Source organism: Vespula vulgaris, chromosome 5 (genome assembly GCF_905475345.1).
Source record: "Vespula vulgaris chromosome 5, iyVesVulg1.1, whole genome shotgun sequence".
Taxonomy (NCBI): domain Eukaryota; kingdom Metazoa; phylum Arthropoda; class Insecta; order Hymenoptera; family Vespidae; genus Vespula; species Vespula vulgaris.
Window position 1 is genome coordinate 5,981,029 of NC_066590.1, and position 14,220 is coordinate 5,995,248.

Genomic DNA, 14,220 nt, shown 5'->3' on the forward strand with positions numbered 1-14,220 from the left:
TCGCACGATTTCGTGATCTTGATCAAATAGTCAGAGTGTGTAAGCGCGTATTATTAAGATCAACGCGAAATATTCGAAGGACGACGAAAGGACGACATGGCGCGCTCATCCGAAAAAAATAAAATCGGTTATTCGCGTTTAACTTGACGTTTAAGTCGTCTTTCGCAAAATGAGATAAAATTCGAAGAAACGAAAGAAATTTTTAATTTATGATACAGACACATCGCGAAAATTGTAACGAGGCTGACTAGAAAATAGGCCGCTGCGTAATCACCGATCAAATAATTGTAATTGCCAATTAGCTAACGTTTAGAAGCGTTATCGACTTAACACTGACATAAATTGTAATGGATTAGCATAAATAAGTTCAAGGCCTACTATTCATTGCGGTTATACGAGTAATGCATTAATTGTTCTGAGAAATGTTTTTATTTCGAATGTTCACGAATATCATTGTAGATTTCATTACGGTCATCATCGTTATTGTATATTGATAATTCGATTATCGTTACTGACGTATGATGAATGAATTTTCATATAATACGAATGAATTCTTTCTTACTAGATCAGACGGAATTTATAAAAAATATAGAAATTTACAAGAAGTATATCCTTTAATTATTATGTATCTATGTTTTGCTCTCTCAGCGAATTTCAATATAAATAATAATTGATATATAATATACATATAACACAATGCTCGAGATCTTCTCTCTAATTTTTATAGGAATCATTAAGAAATTCCTGCGATATATAATCGTCATCCAGATTACGTCGTCGAAGATAGAGCTCGTGTAACATATCGATATGAGAAGAAAGAATCTCCATTTCTGAATAAAATCTCGCCAAGTTCTCGTTCAATCCTTTGTGTGAGTATTTTCGTATCATTTTTTGTAGAATCCTAGTTTTATGCATCCGTATCCAATCGTGTAAGCGTGTTTCGTCGTTCATCCGTTTCCCATATAAGTCTTCATCGTCCGAGAAAGTTTCTGTTAAAAATATTAAAAGGGCCAATATTAACATGCTAACCGCGCCGTTCTATTTTTATTCGTTTCTTTTTTACACGTTTTAGAAAATCGACGATATTGTCAATTAAAATTTTTACAAAAACTATTCTTTACGTTTATGATTTTATGACGGCGCATCAGACGATGATCTTTTATCTATGAAGTCCATCGTCAAAACGTACTTTGTCCCGACATTATCTTCGCGATGCCACGTCTCTTTCTTTCTATCGTTTCCTCACCAGACATTTGCTTCGTGCGATACTTATTCACATCTAACCACCAATATATAGGATCTTTTATAGCTTCGGATGAATTATCCTGAAAATATGCATTTGTAGATGACTCGGACTTCATCCACCATCCTGTATTGATATCAGACTTTTCGGATTCCAAATTCTTTGAATCTATCGAGATTTCTGTTGGTTCAATCACGCTATCTCCAATATCAATATTTTTGTTAGATGTCATATCGTCCAAAGAATTTTCTGTAGTATCGACTTCAACGAAAGACGAATAATGATTTGGAAAAGATTCATCGTTCTGTTCCGTAGATGTATCGCTCTTAGAATTTGCAGTAGAATATGAAGAAGATCCAAAAGGACGATCGTTGGATTGTTCCGTGAAAGATTCAGTATCGAACGAATTTGATGAACACTTTAATAAACTTAAGCCATTTATTATCTGTATAGTACAAATGACACCTTCCTTAGGGTCTCCAGTTCTCGAGTTGATATAGACAATCTCTTTCTCCGAGTTTACATTTTCCATTGATGAAGATATCGCAGGGTCGACGTAAAATCTCCAAGGTAGAAAAGTTTTTATCGTATCATCATCGTTTTCTTCGATAGCTGCAGTAGAGACGTCCGCGAATATATGTCTTTCCGTAGATTCATCCGTCGGACTTGTTTCGATACTACTGTACTGTTTTCTCCACTGGATTCCTTGGCGAGGGTCCCACGAAGGATCCCAACCCAGACTTTCGAAGGACTCAGCCTTTAAATCGCTTCTAGCATCGTCCACCTTCGACGTATCAGACTTTTCAGAGTCTACGCGTTCTAAAGAAGAAAGGGTCGACGACTCGAGGTAACTGTGATCGTGATTTCCCAAGAGGTAGTCATACGGATCTTCTTCAATCAAGCTATCGTGAAACAAACTCGATTTTGTTATTTCTGAATCTTCTCCTAAGATGGAAGGTGGTGTCTCGATGCTATCCTGTCTATCTAATCCTAATACCAAATGATTAGATGTCTCATCCTTTATCGAACTTTCCTCAGATTGCCATAAATCATCGTCACTTTGACGATTCTTTACATGCAAGTCCTTTATCATGGCATCTATAGAATCGTGGAGCTTTTTCAAATTATCAAAAATTTCGATGGACGATGGAAGGTCTTTCTCGTAGCTGCCATTATTTTCATCGTTTTGGTCATCAGACAGATCTTCCTTTTCGAAAAATTTTTCTTGAAATTTCGAAAATTCATTACTTTCCTCGTCTTTCTCGTTCTTCTCACTCATTTCTTTTAACATTGCATCTAATTCAGCGTTACGGATTTCTTCCAAGTAGTCATCCATAAATGGACCGGTTTCTCTATGAATAGACCAGATAAGTGGAAAGCTCCATTCAATCACCGACTCCTCTGCCGATTTTTCGTCCTCCTTAGTCTTATCCTTATCCAAACTCGACACTGTCGTTTTCATTTGTTCATCGATATCATTTCTCGATGATTTAAATGAATCCTCTGTCGCCTCTTCCGCATTAGTATTTTCGAAATTCGTTAGTGAAATATCTTGTTTTATACTCGATTCGGGAGTCTTCATAGTTGTGATCAGCTGATTATCGATAGGATAAATTTCACTCAGAGATACATCCTCCTTCAAAGAAATATTTTGTCTCGTCGTAGTCTCCAACGTTTCCTCGGATTTATTCAATGCCGACGACGATAATTTGTCGATAATTTTCGAAGATTCGCCTTCGCGATATCGAGTAAAACTCGATTCGAAGATGTATAAATCAATTGATCCATGATCGTATGCTTTCCAAAGAATATAACCGCTCCATCCAATGAAAAATATCAGTAGAATAAGGAAAATCAATTTTACATATTGCATAAATCGTTGGCAACAGTAGGTTTTTCCTCTTATCACAGATTTATTAGGCTTTAAACCTTCTTCTGCCGAGACAAGTTTCTCTATAAAACATTATATTAAATTTTATATAGAAGGTAATAATACGTGAATTCGTTGTTATCACAACGTTATTGCATATGTCTTTGTTTATAATTCAATGATCGATAAGATGTTCTAATACTAGTATCATAAAAAATCGAAAATATTTTGGAAAAACGAAATGTGCATTTACCTTCGCTACAACTCCAGCGTTCCTTCATGATGAAAGATCGATGACAAACTGACGCTCTCGTAGAAACGAAATCGTTAAATGTTCAGTTCGGTACGACAGAGAAGTGACCTCGGCCTGACAAAGCTTAGTGAAAATAGGAGTAAAAGGTCGAAGCCAAGATAAGTTAGTCAGACTACTACATCCATACGATTACAAGGAAGAAACAGAGGTCAGGCTTTATCGTTTCATGGGGTCAGCTATGATCGCTTTACGTTCATACGGAATATCCAGCGGATATTACCATATATTTCTCAGATCACAATATTTTTGATACGAATATAAATACGTAAGAAATTATATATAAATATGTGAATTCAACATAAAAAAAATAATGTTTGATTCAAGCCGTTTAATATATTATATCAAAATTTTAGGATCAAACTCAATCCTCCGATACTTTTTCATCGCGTAAACATATCTTTACTGAAAGTACGGAACAAAACTTCGAACTAATTACTGTGCTCGTACACGCTATGTTCGCGTGATATTTATGTGAACATTTTTTTTTCTTATACTGTTATACATTAATACATTTAAAGAAAGAATTAATTATTTGAAAATAACTTTGTTATGCAACTTAACAACTAAGTTGTGTAACTTTATAATGTATCTTTATACGTATCTCTATCGTTGTGCAACATATTTTTTATAGTCAACGCAAATTATATATATATTTTGATGATGCATTTGATTATTTCAATCGCCATTATTACGCACGATGCAAATTAAATGTAGTTACGTGATTATTATGCTGACAACTTATACAAAATTTTATTCTGCCGTGTTTATTCTTTTTACGTACGACTTATGAACATTTAAAATTTACGATATTATTTCTATATATATTTCTATAATTTTTTACAGACACATTATCAAAGAAATAATTCATAATACTCTTCTCAGAGATTATTTCTTTCGATATCGAAGCAGGTGTTCAATCACTATCTGATAGCATTAACGTTTGATAAAACTCCATACTTTCAACGAGAAATAACAGTACTACGAGACACATTTGTACTGTTCAGTCAACGATCATGTGGTTACCTACGAATTCTACATTTTTTCTTTTATTCATTGTACAAATTCTCTTTCATTATGGTAAGACATCTGGATATTATTAATTAGTTATTAACAAGTTATTATTATATCGTACAACTCGCTATCGTAAAAATTCATAGGTCAAAAAATACGTGGAAAATATGACATTTAAATTCAAAGTAAAAAAAAAAAAAAATCGAGACGGACATTCAAGTTTCAGAGATTGTTTGTACGTTTGCATCATTGAAAAAATGAACTGCAAAAATGCTACGAAATTGGAAAATATGGTGCAAATACGCGAGTTATCTTCGAAAAGAAAAAGAAAAGAAAAAAAAGAACAAAAAGAAAGAGAAAAGAAAAAAAAAGCAAAGAGAACGTGTTAAACGAGAAGTTGCCTCGAAGAGCAAGCATTTCAAACGAAGCTTGAAAGTTTAATAGAACGAGATGCATTCGCGATACGAACAGTGCTAGGAGATTAAAAACCATAAACATACGCGTGAAAGGGAGAAAGGGGGAGAAAGAGATTGCACGCCTATGATCCTCGTGCGGTTTCATAACTTCTATTTTTTTTCTTCTTTCTTTTTTGTTAGTGGGATAACGCGCATGCATGGTAATCAGACTGGGATGATAAATTTAAAAATTATCTAACATATATATACCTATTTTATTACTAATTTAATTAAACAACTTTCGCTTTGTCACATTTTCGAACTTATCAAAATCAAATAATAGGATAATCATTTGATTAAGTACAAATTTCAGGCAACTCCTTCAATCATCCATTGGAGAATAATTACGTCTCAACGAACAATATTAAATGGAGTTGCAAATCAGACGCGGAATGTACGGCTAATGGCAGTGTCTGTAAAGAACAACAATGTCAATGTTTACCCGGTTATGTTTTCAACAATGATATGACTGCCTGTCTACGAGGTAATTCTTTCGCTTTTCTTATTTTTTTTTATCGCGTCAATGCTTTAAAATTAACAACATCAAATTATTTGAACTGTTTCCAAAGTCGCGAAGGCTTACGGTGATAAGTGCGAGGAAACAATACAATGTTCAAGATATCTTTTCATTGGTGGACAGTGCATTAAAAATGCATGCATCTGCGCACCCGGATTCCATTACCTACATGGTAGATGTTACAAGACAGTGGGTAAGTCGCTAGATCACGAAAATTATGACGTGGGTGTGTGTTAGAAGATAAGATATGAAATGAGAGGGAGGGAGGGATGGAGGGAAAGATGAAAGGAGGGAAATAAAGAACGACGATCGAGTCTCTAATCTTCTTCTGTGAACTTTAAAAATTTTATCCACATAGAACTTGCTGGGAAATGTAAAAGCAACGATGACTGTTACATAAACTCTGAATTTGGGTCGACCGTCTGCGATAATGGAATTTGTAAGTGTCGTGATGGTTTCTACCAACGCGAATATCGTTCCTGTCGTAAAAAAGCAAGTAAGATACATTATTTTTACGTTTCTACTGTGGAATTTATAAAATGATTTGATAATTTAATACGATTTTTTTCTTTTACAGACATCGACGAAGAATGTTTAGCGGATATTGATTGCAAATTCAACGAAGATGCTTACTGCGTTAATTTTAAATGTACTCTTAACCAAAAGAAAACGAGTTATAATAGAACATCGCAAATTTCTTTCAATTCCCGTTATAGAAAATTTGCCGATAAGTACGGTAGATATTTATTAAAAATTTCTGACAATAGAGATACGATCAATAATTTCGCTTGAATTATATGTGCTTTTTTCCCCTTATAGAAACAATTACTGAATGGAATAATTGTACTAAAGATTCAGATTGCAAGATCCACGAGAATGCAATTTGCGATACATCAGGAAAATGTATCTGTAAACGCGCTTATTTTGTACCTTCTACAAATGCAAATAAACTATGTATTCCAGGTAAACTAAATATTGCAAAGTACCTCATATTAGTTTGAGATGTTTCTTTAAGCAAGTTAACAAGATTTCTTCGTATAGAACTCGGACAACCTTGTAAAAATGATGATGTACCAATTATTAAAAACTCGATTTGTAAAAATGATATATGGACTTGTATAAATACTAAAGTTGCGTCGAAGAATAATCAAGAATGTCTAAAAGGTAAATTTATTTTTAAGCACATATGAATAAGGTCAACGTTTTACTATAGAAATTCGATCGATATTTTAGCTACTAGAAAATATAATTCATCTTGCCAATACGACGAACACTGTTCCATCTTTGGTCCTGACGCGATTTGCAAGAATAAAAGATGTTTATGTAATAACGAGAGATCTCATTTCGTCGAAGAGTTGCAATTTTGTTGGTCGAATAGAGGAATAAACGAGAGATGTAAAGCGAACGAAGATTGTTATGTAGAGGGATTGAACGGCACGCTCGTTTGTACGACCAACGTTTGCAATTGCTCCGAAGGCACACATTTAAACTCTAACGGAACGGCCTGTATAAATAGTAACGCAGGTAAATTTAAAATGTATTTCGATCGATGTACGAAAGTATCTAGTACTACTTTCCTATTTACAGATCGTTTAACTTTCCTATTCACATTTATTTCAGAATTGGGAATGTTCTGTGAATTCGACGAACACTGTACGACTTTGCATTCTGTATGCACAAACAACGTATGTACTTGCGATAAAACATATTACGAGTTAAAAAAAAAATGCTATCCAGGTAAACAAAGTTTAGATTACTCGAACTTACAATGATAATTTTTGTTTTGTTCCTTTAATCTATCCTCTAATCATTTTAGGTATAAATACAAAGTGCACTTTAGATAGACACTGTCAACCGACATTTTCTTTTTGTTCTTCCGGAGTATGTACCTGCAAAGAAGGTTACGTTAACGCTTCGACGTCTACCTGCTTGCCAAGTAAGAATTATAATGCCCTATCTACGCAAATACCTTCGCTATTTCGTAGTAATTTATGAAATACTTTTTTTTTAATTTTAGAAGCAAAATACGGAGAAGAATGTTCGTACGATATTCAATGTAACGTCGTGACGCCAAATGCGATTTGTTCCCGGAATTCGAACAACTCTTCGTCGATTAAATCTTGCGGCTGTGGCAAAGATCGTTACTTCAGATACTCCAGCTGTTCAATAAAGAAACGTATGAATATACGATAACGATACAATTGCTATTGCTATTTTAAATAAAAAAAAAAAGAAAAAAAGGAGAAAAGAACATCCGCGTACCGATTTAGGATAGGTCTTGTAATAACAACCCATCGAATTAGCATAATAATCGAAATCGATTCTATTTCAGTTCTCGGCGAATCATGTACATCGCGTAGCGAGTGCTACTTAGATTTCAATCAGAATCGAGCAATTTGCATGAACGGTCTGTGTACGTGCGACTGGCAATATGTTCGGGTCAGTGACACTTTATGCGACAAGGATTTGAAAAGGCAAAGTGTTGTTATACCAAGTAAGTAACCTTGACATTAAGCTCGTCAGACCGATCGAAAAACTTTCATTCTCCACCAAATTTCTTCTCACCCTCTTGTGTCTATATTCTTATTCTCCTAATTATTTTATATATATATTACCTATGTACCAAACTCTATATACATAGACATATAAAAAACAAGGACGAAGCTAAGAGCATTAGCTAGTGCCATTTTTGTGTCCGCATAAAAGACTTTTTATGTGACGAAGTAATGTGACCCACAATTACCTCTTGCATGTCAGCTGTAAACTTCTCTTTCTTCTTTCTCCTTTCTCCTTTTTCAAACTACTTTTCGTTTCTTTGTGTGTTACAATTTTTGCGATCGACCGTATCGATAATAAAGCCTCAGTTAAATTGCGAATCTCATCTTAGACATTTTTCGTGTTTATTTGAGACTTCGGTTTCAGTGGAGGTAGTTAAAGTCAGTTCAGAAAATATGGCCGCACAGGTAATTTCATTATGATATTTATCGATTTCAAAGGAAATTATCGGCATTCTTAAAGTTTTCATTTCCTTTCGCGACTTGCACGATTTTCATACTTTTAACTTATTCTCCTTTCCATCCTTCAACGTCGTCGTTAATATTTATTTCGCATTAGACGAGAAAACGCGATCGATCCTGATTTCATTTCCTTTTGTTACAGACGGTGCTATCGAAACGTTCTCAAGGTCGTGCTTACCGATCCTGTCGATCAGTCTGATACTCCTCGACCTAATTCGATGAGCTTGATCGTTCCTCGAGGAGCCTTCAATTATTCAAGCACGAAGTGCGAGAGCGTGTTAACGTTGATCGACGAGGGACTTACAAGCGAATTAGCCGATAGAATCGATAGCCATAGAGACCATCTCAACTTTGGACAATCGTTTTGTTCCGCGATGCGATTAGTGATAGAAACAAAAGTATTATAAATAAAAAATAAATGACTATTTTGTAATTTTATATTTGTAAAGTATGAGATACTGTGAAATAAAATATACAAGCGAAAACGTTTTTACATAAAAAAGAAAAAAGAAAAAAAGGACGAAATACCTTTTTCCTAATACTCCCTTATCTATTTCCTGTCCTAATAAAATTCGATTCAGCTCGAATATACGACAATCTTTAGGTACGAGAAGATCGATCAGAAAAAACCTGCGTACTTACTTAGTCCCTTGGGTTTGTTTCGATAAGGCAAAAGAAAGGCTCGACACGCAAATCGCGTTTCTATCGTTTGCGAGCAACGCTCTCTCGTCAGCGTAAAATCACTCGATGACGTAGAAAGATGACCTGACTTTAGGACGTGATATCTAATCGTGACGTCATTTTTAACAAGGGAGACAATGAACACGTGAGGAGACGAAGAGAAAAGGAAAGGAACGGGTCAAGGCGTTCTCGAATTCTCGCTTCTAGTTTTTGAGAGATCGAATCGCTGGAGGTCCTTTCGAAGTTATAGCAAGAAAAAGGAGCTCTAATAGGGATAACAATCTTGTATAAAATGTTTCGCGAAGAGTAGACGGAGGACGTTTGTGCCGTGCGTCGATTATCTAAACTACATCTTGAGATTGAACGAGAGTGCTCGTGTACAATATGTATATATATATACACGTATCATATAAAAAATCACCCTGTGTAATATATATATATATATATATATATATATATATATATTCAAGGTGTTTTTTAAATTTGGACACTTAAATATATGTTATATGATATTTAACATTGTTTAGGCAAAAAGCTTCAGAAAAATATTTCAAAATATTACATGATGCCTCTCATTTTCGAAACACTATTAAATACGCTTAATAAAATATTGATAAGTAAATATTCCCGTTAATAATTCTAGAAATATTTCTAACACGCTCTTTTATATCTTCTTTGTGTTTTATTATTTTAAATATTTATTAAATGTGTGTGTATATATATACATACATACACGTGTGTATAGTTTTATATAAATACGAGGAGATTAAGGAAGATGAATTATGAATTTCACTAATGTTCGTGGCTTGTGATAAAAGATGATCGATGAAAGAGCCGTATGCTAACCTCGCGAAGTTAAGTAAATTAACGTCATTAAACGTGAACTTTATTTTTTCTTTAAACTAAATAGGAAAATATCAAGAGCATTTTTAAACTTTTCTTTAAGCTCGCATCATCTTGTCAAATTTAAACGCAGCGAACGTATCCTTCTTTATTTTTCGTCGTTTCGTGATAACTGCAGAACTACTCCGCACATTTGCCAGGTAAAATGGTTTCCGTTTTTCGCCGTATTCCCTTATCGGAAATCTTCGTAAAAACCGTCGAGAGCGACGTCGTTGAGAACTCGAACTTCCCGACGGAATGTGCCTTTAATATTCGAATTTTCGCACGAACCAGTTGACATTTAAGCTTGACTTTCATAAAACCATTATTCTCGCAAACGACGTTATCACTCTTTTACGATTTCATCATTCGAAAAACAAACGGATAATAAGCATCGCGTTCGAGGGAAAATGAAAGAAAGCTTATTGTCTCTGTGCTTTCGCTCTACTAATTTATGCACGCTATAATGTATATCCTATTGGAAAAGAAGAGGGAGAAGATATCAGCGGTAGTAAAGACCTTAATTAGTAGAACGTATTATTGACGGTACTCCTTTAGTCATGAAAGAGTTATCGTATGAAGAAGTGATATTTCTGTGGGTCTTAGGTCGGTGTTCTATTTTTATTATTAAAACGTTAAAACGAGCGGCATAAACTTTATATATATATATATATATATATATATATATATATATATATATCTGCACTTTCCTGTCCTCGACTATGCATCTTTCATTGTTTAGAAATTGTTCCGTCTTATCGGGTTATCGGTACACGTCATTTAAAATTATAGAATTAAAAAATATAAAGATTTTTTACGAACAAAACTCACGGTACAGAAGAAATCCAAGTCGGTATAGAGAAAAGCGAAGATTGTTTTCCGATAGTCGGGAGGAGCTTTTGAAAATTAGCATACGTCGAATCGGAATTGCAAATCAACAAGGAACGAAGACGGACGTCGACATATATATATATACACACACACATATATATACATATTGTGCAACGTGTTTCGCTCGCTGTTCTTCGATATGGCTGTTACTATTCTCTTGAAAGAAGAAAGAAACGGACAGATAAATAGAGAAAAAGAGAAAGAAAAAGAAAAATAGAAAGAGAAAAAGAAAGAGAAAGAGGAAGAAGTAGAAGAAAAATAAGAGGTACGCTTCGATTCTTCGTTGTTCAATCGTTCCTTTCTTTCGTTTCTGACTTACTTCGCTCGTTATTCGCAAGGAAAAGAAGGGGTGGCTCGAGGATGCGAAAGGTCACACGCCAACCAGATGGACAGCCGATAGAGACTCGACCTGGCTTCTTTCTTCGTAAAACGGGTCAGAGCTCACTCACGCGGTCAGGAAGTGACGCGCCATAGTGCCGTGCTGCGCGAATCGCATCGCACGAATTCCTCCTTCTCTAAAGAAAGAACCTATGAACTTTGCTCTATTATCCTTGTCTTCTAACCTTCTTTTACAGTGGCATCAATGAATATCGTAGAGTAACCTGTAGGATAGAAACGATGTAATAAGATTACGTATTACGCGATAAAAATTACATTAGTTGTCTAATTGATTACATTCCGAGTTATACAATAGCTCAGAATTATTAGAGAATTTTTCTTTCTTCCTTTCTTTTTTTTTTTCTTTGGAGAAAAATAAAAATGTCCCTGCAGGAAATATCAAAATCTGTTTCAGAACAAACACGAAACGGATGAGACGATAGCGATCTTATTGACTGAAATCACGAGAAGGCATAAACGTAGGTCAACGCGCTGCTTCTTTACGAAAGAAAAACGTCGAAAGATTTAAGGATCGAGCCACTTTGCTATCCGAGCGATTGCAAATTGTAAGCGACGGCAGCATATAAATTATTTTTCTCTTTTTTGAAGTTAGTTTACAGCGAACCTTTGAAACAAGAACGCGGAACGAAAAGAACGGTCAATCGAAAGCGTTCCTTCTCTTCCTCTCTCTCTCTATTTCTCTCTCCCTCTCTCTCCCTCTCTTTTTATATATATGCATGCGTGTTCGCGCGCGATCGCGTGTCCAGCATTAACATCTCTTATATGTGTCCCGAGTGTTAATGCGATATCCAAACAGTAGAGGCCAAGGTTACACGTTAGATGGTCGCTTCGAGTTCTCATAGAAAAATTCTATTTCTTCTACCGTTTGCAGAAGAGCAAACGAATAATTCAAAAATATAAAATGTTTTACAGATCCGGTCGTGGAGACATCTACGAAACGAGGCAATATTTCTTTCGAAGGCTTATTTATTTTCGACGTTGCCTTCAATTAGAAATGCGTATCACGAAGCAAACATTAGCACATTGAAATTAAATTTATCGATCCTGCGTCTTTTAACATCGTCACGTTTCAAGATTGTGTACTAACTAAGATACTTATACGATATTATTAAAGAAACGGGACATTCACGCAGTTTGCTTATCATTATTAAACATTTTCATCGATAACACATAACGTTGGTAAAGCGTAAGAAAATCGCAGTTTATCATCGAGTTAAAAGACACCTACAAAAATATCGCTTGTATCATAGATGAATGTTATTATTTTTATACCTTATAAAATATCAAAATCATAGCTAGCGTTTTTTATTTAAATGAATTTCGCATGTCAGGCGAGCGGTTTTGTTATTCTTACGAATTCATTACTATTCTTTTTCCTTGCAGTGAGCATTTAAAAACTACCAAGATTATTATCATCGTATTGATCTCCCGAATAAAGTAAATGTAATTGAAATATTCGGTAAAAATTGCTTTTCTTTTTAAGGAAATTGCTATTATCTTTCTCATATATAAATTATCGCTATAGAAAGGAAACTTTATAACAACTTTATCTTTCCGAAGATGACGTCTGCTGTGCTATTAAAATGTATAACGACAGAATCTCTTTGTCAAGGAAGAGTGTAATTTCCGTAACTTTAACGACTATAATTACTTTTCTTTTTAATTTCCCTTGAGATTACTTTCTTCTATACTATGGTTGCTTCTTCCTACGCAATTTTCTAAAGACCGAAAAGATAAAAAAATCGAGACCGTGCTGCTATCTATCGAAAACTTTTCGAAGTTATAACGATCATTGAGTATTTTTTTAAGAAGTTCCCTACCTTTACGATTATCATTTATATTCATTAATGATAAAACAGCATGATAAAACAGTATGATAAAACAGTACAAAGAAATTATTCAAACGATATCTATTATCTATATATAGGAGAATAAACAAAAATAAATATATGTATATCATAAACTCTGTGATCTAACTCAATTGCTTTACAGAATTATATTAAAATATATTCAAACGACTAATATATAATATAATATAATGTAAAAGTATATAATCCAAAATATATAAATAATAGTTCAATTTAATCCATAGCGAATGTACTGCTCGTTCTACGAGAGAAAATATTTAAAAACGCATTAAAATATTCAAAAAATATAAAAGAATTATAATTAATACATTTGAACAAAACCCTATCCTAATTTAATAAATAAATCGAAAAAAAACAAAAAACAAAAAATCATTCACGAGTATATTTCCGAAAAAATGATTGAATAATCAGAAGGACTTAAAAATTTACTTATTGCTTAAGAAGTTCTGCGATGGCTCCAAAACACTCGTCCCTGATTTAGATCGAAATTGAGGATGCATGATTCGTAGTTGGTTGAAAATGGAGTAGGTCGATGTCAAAGTTAGTCGAAATCCTCTTTAATGATGCACTGACTCTATTACGGGATAGTTATTTTTTTAACGGACGGTCACTGAAGTTAATTCGCGAAAATCTATTGTTTTTTATAAATATAGTCTGTGCGACTATTAAAAAAGCAAGAAACTTTGCGATCAAACACTGACTCTAACGACAGCATTGCACGCAGTCGATGCAAAAACACTTATTGTTTAAATCGCGAAACGCGAACGAACAAGCACTGCTTCTACTTCGCAATATTTTTAATTTAGCGATACATCATCGCTTCGCACACAGTTGCAATGATATTCTGAAACAGAAAAATTAAAACAAAATTATTAATATCATTGTTATAATAATAAACTGTATAAATTAATGACGAAATGTATGATATAAAAGTATACATACTTTAAGACTTCGTTGATACTTGTAGAAAAGATATCCTAGATCTGCGACGTTTACTCTTCGAAATACAGAGGAAAACTGATCCAATAACAATCAAAGTCAATTAGAGATGTATGTGTGTTGACCTTCACAAA

The 14,220-nt window shown here is 34.1% G+C and overlaps 2 protein-coding genes across 3 annotated transcripts; one reads left to right on the forward strand and one right to left on the reverse strand.

Moving 5' to 3' along the window:
* Positions 1–595: 595 nt before the first annotated feature.
* LOC127063911 (uncharacterized) lies at positions 596–3,507 on the reverse strand. 2 transcript variants are annotated; one of them, XM_050994218.1, is made up of 3 exons: positions 3,367–3,507; positions 1,190–3,196; positions 596–989 (listed from the first exon to the last, which is right to left on the reverse strand). In XM_050994218.1, the coding sequence occupies exons 1-3, from the start codon at positions 3,392–3,394 to the stop codon at positions 715–717; spliced, it is 2,310 nt and encodes a 769-aa protein (XP_050850175.1). In that variant the 5' UTR covers positions 3,395–3,507; the 3' UTR covers positions 596–714. The 2 variants fall into 2 exon arrangements, 1 of the variants encoding a protein (XP_050850175.1); XR_007781529.1 differs by having other exon boundaries at positions 925–989; positions 1,122–3,196; positions 3,367–3,489.
* A 764-nt stretch (positions 3,508–4,271) lies between these two features.
* Positions 4,272–8,911, forward strand: LOC127063915 (cell death abnormality protein 1). The gene is made up of 13 exons (XM_050994224.1): positions 4,272–4,503; positions 5,206–5,376; positions 5,462–5,602; positions 5,768–5,905; positions 5,987–6,145; positions 6,229–6,372; positions 6,451–6,573; positions 6,643–6,933; positions 7,030–7,146; positions 7,226–7,345; positions 7,427–7,585; positions 7,742–7,903; positions 8,569–8,911. Exons 1-13 carry the CDS (start codon positions 4,440–4,442, stop codon positions 8,646–8,648), a joined length of 1,869 nt encoding a protein of 622 aa, XP_050850181.1. The 5' UTR covers positions 4,272–4,439; the 3' UTR covers positions 8,649–8,911.
* Positions 8,912–14,220: the final 5,309 nt, after the last annotated feature.

What these genes read in the sequence shown, in the direction of transcription:
- LOC127063911 (XM_050994218.1), bottom strand. Translation starts at nt 3,394, where the DNA reads ATGAAGGAACGCTGGAGTTGTAGCGAAG. An exon ending in ACGCTGGAGTTGTAGCGAAG is followed by an intron (nt 3,197 to 3,366) that starts GTAAATGCACAT and finishes AATGTTTTATAG; the next exon opens with AGAAACTTGTCTCGGCAGAA. An exon ending in GAAGATAATGTCGGGACAAA is followed by an intron (nt 990 to 1,189) that starts GTACGTTTTGAC and finishes TATTTTTAACAG; the next exon opens with AAACTTTCTCGGACGATGAA.
- LOC127063915 (XM_050994224.1), top strand. Translation starts at nt 4,440, where the DNA reads ATGTGGTTACCTACGAATTCTACATTTTTTCTTTTATTCATTGTACAA. An exon ending in TAGATGTTACAAGACAGTGG is followed by an intron (nt 5,603 to 5,767) that starts GTAAGTCGCTAG and finishes TTATCCACATAG; the next exon opens with AACTTGCTGGGAAATGTAAA. An exon ending in CAGCTGTTCAATAAAGAAAC is followed by an intron (nt 7,586 to 7,741) that starts GTATGAATATAC and finishes ATTCTATTTCAG; the next exon opens with TTCTCGGCGAATCATGTACA.